Source organism: Mesitornis unicolor, unplaced genomic scaffold, assembly GCF_000695765.1.
Source record: "Mesitornis unicolor isolate BGI_N332 unplaced genomic scaffold, ASM69576v1 scaffold41666, whole genome shotgun sequence".
Classification (NCBI taxonomy): domain Eukaryota; kingdom Metazoa; phylum Chordata; class Aves; order Mesitornithiformes; family Mesitornithidae; genus Mesitornis; species Mesitornis unicolor.
Window position 1 is genome coordinate 4677 of NW_010191065.1, and position 8397 is coordinate 13073.

General features: G+C 37.0%; 1 protein-coding gene across 1 annotated transcript in view; it reads right to left on the minus strand.

Moving 5' to 3' along the window:
• Positions 1 to 8397, minus strand: part of LOC104542345 (vacuolar protein sorting-associated protein 13D-like) — a gene marked incomplete at its 3' end in the record, with an annotated part of 16731 nt that overhangs the window by 4120 nt on the left and 4214 nt on the right. The window contains 11 exon segments of the mRNA XM_010186615.1: positions 1 to 496; positions 885 to 1017; positions 1625 to 1755; positions 2442 to 2498; positions 2501 to 2602; positions 3108 to 3180; positions 3931 to 4061; positions 4493 to 4672; positions 5756 to 5966; positions 6543 to 6635; positions 8028 to 8196. The exon segment at positions 1 to 496 is cut by the window's left edge and continues 1751 nt beyond it. Of these exon segments, the coding sequence (XP_010184917.1) occupies positions 1 to 496; positions 885 to 1017; positions 1625 to 1755; positions 2442 to 2498; positions 2501 to 2602; positions 3108 to 3180; positions 3931 to 4061; positions 4493 to 4672; positions 5756 to 5966; positions 6543 to 6635; positions 8028 to 8196 (1776 nt within the window).

The window sequence follows — 8397 nt, forward strand, 5'->3', positions numbered from 1 at the left end:
AGAGCATCAGAAGACTTAGCTTCAGATGTACTCAGCTGTGCACAACAGTTCTTCAAAGCCAATATTTTGTCTTCATTGATATGAATTTTCAAGTCTGGCAGACTGCCGGACAAGACAGCTCCTGGGTATTTTGGGTCAGATGTGTATATCAATCTGCGTTCCAACTGCAGATGAACATTGAATTTTTCTACCACATGAGTTGGACCCACATCACTATCTTGAACGTGCTTCCAGTTGTCTTTCACTCGGCCGACCATGATCTGAAGGTCCATAAATGAAAGTGTGTATCTCTCATACATTTTTTTACTCATTAACTGTGCTTGTAGCTGCTCTTCACTTATTTCCACTCCAGTAAATTCAGACATTTTGATGCTACTATTAGTGTTAGATTCTGGCGGTGGAGAATTGGGAGGAGTTGCAAGAGGTGTTTTATATTCCTCATCACTCAATTCATTGACTTCTGAAGAAACAGTATCTGCACTCAGTTTAGATTCTTCTGTGGATTAAAAAAACAATAGTAAACAAACAAATAAACAGAAGTATTCTCCTTCCTCCTTGGATGTTTCTCATCATTATCTGATCATCCTGTCTGAAGTCGTGTATTTATTTTTCTTTTTAAACACAAACCATACCCAGTACTGTCCTTGCCTCCTTCAACTGTCACTGCTTCTTTTTTTTTTCCCTCAACTGGAAATCTACTACGCTTCTTTTATATGTATGCAGATGTCAGTCACAAAGTATTATAGAATCTATTAAAAGACACTATTGTCTCATATTTTATATACAGGGAAATAACCTTAAGACATCTCTACTTTCTACACAGAAAAAAGAATTCTGGAAGAAGATGAAAAGAAAAGGAAACCTGTAATAATTCGAGATCATACCTTGAGAATTGGTAAGTAATATTCTTCCCAGATCTACAACAACTAACACTGGATCGACAAATTTGAAATCATCAGGAAAGATCACCTGAGGGGCAGAAATATCAAGGCACACGGTCCAGCTTTTGCTGTTTTCCTGAAAGTTAAGAAGAAAGATATAAAGAAGGCATCTACCTCTGACATGACACTGGATCAGAAAAAAATTCTTGTCAAGGCTATCCATAAATACAACATTTACATACAAATATTTTTTAATTTCACTGAAAACAATATAAAACAACTATCTTGCATCAATATAGCTATCTTAAAAGCTAGGGATTAATGATACTGATACATACACTAATGCTACTTGAAAACTGAATAAGCAAAAACCAAATAAAAGTTGGAACAATTTTTTTATTTAGAAAATAATCTTTTAATAAGTTATACACAAATTTAGTGAGTTCGATGTAACAGAGCTCCAATGCACACTGGAACCAACAAGCTGGCATGAAGACATCACAGTAACAGAGTAAAAAAAAAACAGAAAAAACCCCTATTCTGCCATTAATCACAACAGGTTTGCACCACAAAAATGGACTGTTTGACAGCAAAAGGAACACTACAATACCACATGTAAAACTCCCCACTTTCTTAAAAAGAACACAAAACAAACAACAAAACCACCCCACTCTTTAGAGCTTCAAGTCCTAAAACGCATGTCAAAAGAAGCCTACATAAGCATTTAGGAGGCAAAAACTTACAATGAATTCTCCTACTAGTAAACGGTCAATAGTTTGCCTGATTTCAGCTTTTGTCTGCATTTTCAGCTTGTTGTACTGTCTTCTGGCAGCTTCAGCCACTCTTGCCTCTAACTCAGACTGATATCCAAAACCTGCACAAGAGATACAAAACTGACTAGGTATAATTTTGTTCATCTGTTATTAAATCAGGAAAAAAAAAAAGGAAAAAAGAAAAGATCTATTTTAAATTTTAGCAATAAAATATAGGACAGGAAAATAACAGTCGAAAGCCACATTGGCTATACCTACATACCAGGCTGCTGCTTCACATAAAAAAATGAAGCATCAAAGCACAAAAATATCCCACCAAAAGGAGCCACTGCCTGAACCTTTTTCTGGTCTTTTTTTGACAGACCTTCAGAGTTACTAAATTTGAAGGAGATGGAAATGGTTTCAGTACTTAAGGAGGACTTATAAGAAAGATGAGGACAAACTTTTCAGCAGATCCTGTCATGACAGTACAAGGGGTAATGGTTTTAAACCAAAGGAGGGTAGACTCAGACTAGATATGAGGAAGACATTTTCTACGAGGGTGTTGAAACACTGGAACAGGTTGCCTAAAGAGGCGACAAATGCCTCATCCTTGGAAACATTCAATGTCAGGTTGGATAAGACTCAAGAGTATTGCCTAATTTGAATTTAAGGTGGAGATTTTTTGATTAGTGCTTCATATTTCTAAAAATGAAAATAATTAAAAAATCAAAGATAAGAAAAGATAAAATACCACCAACCCCACAAAAAAAAAAAAAAGAAAAACAAAAACACATTAAAGGTTAACCTGAGGTATGAACCCTTCCCTTGTAGAAGAAGTCAGCTACTTTCTTAATGGCTTTTTGAAATTTAGAGGTCTGGTACTGACTTCCAGGCGCCTCTCAAAATTGCTGTGGATTGGATTTCTTTCATAGAGCATCTCAAACACTGGGGCATCTGGATCTGCAACTGAATAAAAAAATTAGTTACAAAATAGTTTAAAAAACCCAAACCAAAACAAACGGACAAAACCAATATATAAGCCCCAAAGAATTTAATGACAAACTTTTAATTGGTACGACTAGGAAAGCAGTACCTGTCTGAAAATTCTTCAGTAACAGAAAAGTAATACAGTCAACTTCTACAATCAACAGAATTCAACGTGTTTGTATATACAAAAACATTCTCAGAACTGGGGTCCTAATGTTGAACTCCTACAATTTTTTTTATTTTTTTAAACCAAGACAAAGAGCAAGCACAATTCTCATTGTCATGAAATGCATTTTTCTTACTCGCTTTCTTTAAAGTCAGCTTGCATGCACACTTATGTCCAAACAAAGCTTCTATGATATCATCTGTACTATGTGCAAAAAGCATTGCAATAACTCAAATTCAAGGCACCCAGTTTTGAAATTTCTGGCTTGTAGGAATTCTCATATGCTTGTTATCATCAGACTTAAAACGAAATCTTTACCAGTGTTCTGATTAGTCACTTCTGAGGACAAAGTTTGGAGTCCAAAGGAAGACATGCAGCCAACTTCTTTTTGCTGATAAGATTTAAAAGAAAAAGATTGTTTAGACTGAATCAACCAAGACACCTGATACAAGCATAGAAGTCTTTTCTGTATTAGTCTCATGGTCACCTTATAAGTGAATTATAAGATATTATTACATGCATTTTTCTCCTTGATGTAGTCAAACAAGAGAAGGAAGTATAACAAAAAAGCTAATGCTATCTGCTCACGTAGCAAACGGATTGAAGTCTGAAGTGCAAATTTCAGTCAGTTCTCTACAAATTACAAAGCACAAATTACAAGGGAAAGTCTAGTGAAATTAGATTTTTTTTCTTGCTCAGAAGAGATATTGGAAATCTCTTCAGCAATTCATTAGGAAGGAAATAAAAAAATCCGGTATTTCTGCTTCTAGTGTAACAGTATACAGGTGAAATAAAACCTCACTTGAGCTTTATGAAAAAAAAAAAAATCACTCATCAAGCAGCAATGCTGATTGTTCTAAAAATCAAATCTTGTTCAACAAATTATCTTCTTCGCAACACATATAACTATAACATTAAAGTTATAAGCATAAAGAGCAAACAATGACGAGTTCTATGAATGATCTTTGGAAGGGCAGGGGAAAGTAAGTTCAACAAGTGAAAATTTATCTTCCAGACTTACTGTGTTCTCTTTCTGGAATAAAACACAAACCAAGAAAAACGTGTTGAGTTTCTGAATATAACTATTACCATACATACTTATGCATCCTACATAGTAACTTAAAGAGGTTTTTTCACCTACAGGATTCGGGAAAACAAGAACAGGAAATATGGTCCCTTCTGTTGCCAAATCCCTCAGAAAAAGACCACCAAGCTGAACTTTCAGAAGAGAAGATTTTCTGCGAGGAAGGGATTCTGCTAAGATCTTTACACCTGGAATATCAATAAATAAAATGCTTTTATTTCTTTTAGTACATAGCACAGGTTTTATTTAAATTTTACAGATAACAAATATCATTCAACAAACACGCCTCTTGGAAGTGCTTATATATATTTTTCTACTAAAAGAATTAAACATAGAAATTTGGAATACATTACAAATATTGTGAAGCATGTATTTCTAAAGTTATCTTCATTTCAGCAATGGCTAAAATTATCTTTCTGTGTTGAAATCCATCACACATCTGAAGAGAGAAACTTATTTTCACTTGATACATCAATTTCCACAAGCTCTTTTAATATTTTCATTTTTAACTTTGTTTCAGGATAGTAATTTAAAGAATTAAAAACAAAAATCAAAGGAAGATCTGAAGGTGGATAAAGCTCTGGTCTTTTTTGAGAAAGAAGAGAAAGTGACTTAATACCTGAAAACTCCAGCTGCATAAAAGCAGTCTCCTCAGCATGCACCACCTTCTTCTTCTTATGTAACAGAGTGAAAGAGCCACCCTGCAACTGTAAATTTAGTTTGGCAAAAACCTGATCTCTCTTTGTAAAGGTATTCATGCTTGAAGCATCTGCAGCAGGGTCAAAAAAATCATCTGCACCTAATTAAAAAAACAAACAAACATGAACAAACAAATCAACACATAAAAGTCAAGTTTCTGGAAGGCCACTGAAGAACAAAAAAGTCTATCTGAATCTGGAAACAGATATTTCCCCAGCTCTAGGGAAGAACTATGGAAAAAAATATAGAGCAGATATACCTTCTTGCTTAACAAAACTGAATATTTTGTAGAACCCTTCTATTTCAATTAAGGTAATGCATTGGGTTTCTGGGAGGGGTTTTGGTTTGGTAAAGGAGGAGGAGCTATGGAGATAGCCCCTGTAAGAAGCTATCTCTGTAAGAAGCAACCTCCTCTGGCTCCAATTTTGGACTCACCTCTGACCAAGGCCAAGCCAGTCAGTGTCTCTGTGAATTGGTGTATTTAAGAGGGGCTAAGGGCACAGCCTGCCCCTTCTTGCCCAGGCCCTAATCATCTCTGTCCAGGCTCACGCTACCCAGCGCAGCCTCAACTCAAGCTTATGCTCCGCTGCTGCTCCAGCTCCCAGAAAGCCAAAAACTCTCCAAGAACCATCAGAAGAAACCTGCAGCGGGAAGAGGAGTGGGATGGGAGAAGAGCAACTGTGAAAATACCAAGACTGGTGAAGGAGATAAAAAAAAGAGGCATGGGGGGACCTGCCTGCAGCCCACTGAGATTCAGGGGTGGAGCACAGATCCACATGAGAAGGTGGCTGCCCCCAAAGAGGCCGTGACTACATGGGAAGTGTGTGCTGGAGCAGTCTGTGGGAAGAACTGCACCATGCAGAAGGGAAGCCCACACTAGTGCATTTTGTTGAGGAAAAATCTGCATCTGTGGGCAGACCCATGGAAGAGGTCTTAGAGGACTGTCACCTGTGGGAGCAGTGCCACACGGAAACAAAAGAAAAGTGCAAGGAATCCTTCCTGCTCCTGAAGAGGAAGGAGTGGCAGAGACTCCAAGGGATGAACTGACGGCAACCTCCATTCCCCATCCCCAGTGCTTTTAACAGCAGTGAACCAGAGTTGTTTCTATTCACCTCTACCAGGTATCCAACTATGGTAGCATTAGCAGCCTTAAAAAGAAGCAGAAAACCTTGTATTTCCCTACCTAGTATGTCTTCTGGATTCCACTGCTCCTTGGGGTCTGGCAGGAGCCCTTCAAAAGGTTCACCTTCGTACGTTTGCTGAGCATACCCGTACCAACCTCCCCAGCCAGGAAACCAAGACTGAAGATACTGCAGCATTCCAGTGCTACTGCCCTGTGCAGATTCTGCTGTAGGGGAACCTCCAGGGGAATCAGGCAATGGCTCTTTGACACTCTGTAAATACAGCAGCAAAGAAATAAGAAATATATAATCAGTTAACTGCTGCATATTCATATAAGAAGCCATATGGCATTGTTTAAATCTCAGTCTAGAAACACTAAACCATGTAAGTAATTGGACACCATAAAATAGAGCTCTAAATTTTAGCAACTATTTGAAAGAGAGATGACATTGTACTGTTACACAGGTTAATTCATATTTTATGAAGTGTGCTCAGAAAGCCATTTACATGAGGCTCACTTCTGCCATATATTTGTTCTGGGAAAATACTCATTGTAGGCCCTTATTTTCACTCTCCGTTTTTAAGATGAGGAGTAGTTGCCCAAGGAATTCTGCCAAGCATACTACTGAGGAAGATCATCATATGACTACATAAAACATTACACTGTACAAGTGACACAACAGTAAAAACTGGAGGAACTGAACATTCTTTGCAATTTTAGCATTAATGCTAGACTTCTAAATCAAAGCAAATACATGCTAACACTCTCCAACAGAACAGAACACAATACTTCAGAATAATTCACTTCACTATTTCAAATATTACCCTGTATACAGAATGTTCCTCACCTCAGCTAGGTCATGAATTTTATCATGAACTATCTCATACAGTATCTTCAACTCTTCATAAGTTTGCTCATCTTCAATACGATGCATTTCTGCCTGAAAAGACAAAAAAAGTAAAGTAATTGCACTAAAAAAATACAGCATCTCATTCACAAATACATCTGCACTGAATAAGTTAAGAGACTCATACAAAAAACTAACATGGTATTAATGATAGTATCCAAGTGAGTAAGCATATGAAAATAAACAAGTCATGTGAGCAACTGTAATACTGACATTCCCCCTATTACAAAGTTTATTACAGTTTATTTATATTGTAAAATACACTTATTTAGTACTTTTCACTGTAAAAATTCCTTGCCCAACTATATCCTCCTTTCATTCATCAGTAGCAAGGTTTGCAGCACAAATTTAAGCCATGGAAAACAACCTGATTTAACAGAATGACTAGCTTAGCCAGGAGCAAAAAAAGCTTGTAGCTGGAGAAAATGAGGTAGAAGAAATGAACTGCATAAATTAGGACAATGTAGTATTCATATTTAGTTACTTAGACATGATGTCTTCTTTGTACTGATTAAGAAGTTGTTTGTGGAAGATTATGATTCATCCGAGTCTAAAAAACATATCAGGGAACAAGAAAGCAAAAGGCATTTTTCTAGTTCAATAGCATTGCCCTTACTATTTCAGAACTCTGCTGAAGACAATACTCACTGTATGAAAGTACAAGTCTCCTGCTTTGCCAGGTACTATAAAATATCCACTACATTGACCTACACCTACAATTCATGTCTAAATAACACAAGTAAGGATTATATACAACTTAAAGTTGATCTGTAATCTGTAATTAAGACAGGTGAGGTACATATAGCCCTGAACAGTTTTAATGAAAAGGTCCCAATACACCTAGAGATATAAAGCAGCTAATCACAGTTCACAAGTTTTCTTTCTGAGGTAGAACAAAGGTTCATTACTATGGGCACTTTCCCTCGAAATTCTTAATCCTAAAATCAACTGAGAAAAAACAAAACCAAAATACCAACAAAGCTCCCCCAAACACAGCCAACTAGCTGTAATTTTTGCCACATTATCTACCCAACCATATGGGTGACCTGACACATTTCTGATATTTCAATACTTTTTGAGTCTATAGAGAAAAGGAGTTAAGAAAGCATGTCACAGACTGACAAGTGCATTCTATGAGAGTTAATGCTATTTTTGGTGAAAACCAGTTACAGCTCAAAGAAAAAAGACAGTTTTTTGCATAGCAAAACAAAAACACAAGAACTCTACCACACGCACACCTCCCACAAGCCCACGTTTCAAGCACTAAAAACTCAGTTATGGTCAAAAGACAGTCTGTTCAGTGAAAACGACCTGCAGTAAAACTAAAAATGTTTCTAAACAGGAACAGATTTTAAATTTGAGAAAATGAAACAAATCAAACATAAGATGATTAATCACCACTGTAGAAAACTCAAATCTAAATACCTGCTCTGCAGTAGACAGTGGTTCTCCCTTCAACTTGCTGTAATACATGTCAGTGTAAGATACTGCATCTTGGGCCCGATGTAATGCAAACTCCCAGGTAGAGCGTTGCCTCTGTTCCCTGATCTCTGACAGATTAGCATTCAAAGCAAAGATCCACCATTCTCGGCAGCTGAAACATTTTATAATTAGTGTATTACCAGTATGTTCAAAAAGATCCAAGTGCATGTCAAACTGGTGAAAGGTCCAGAAGAGGTTCAGTGAAAAAACAGAGCAAGTGGTCAGAAAAGGCATCAGTATCAGAGACAGCATAGGTGGGTTAGTTCTACAAATTGTGTGGAACAGTGCTCTGCAAATTCCCCACCACTTCAGC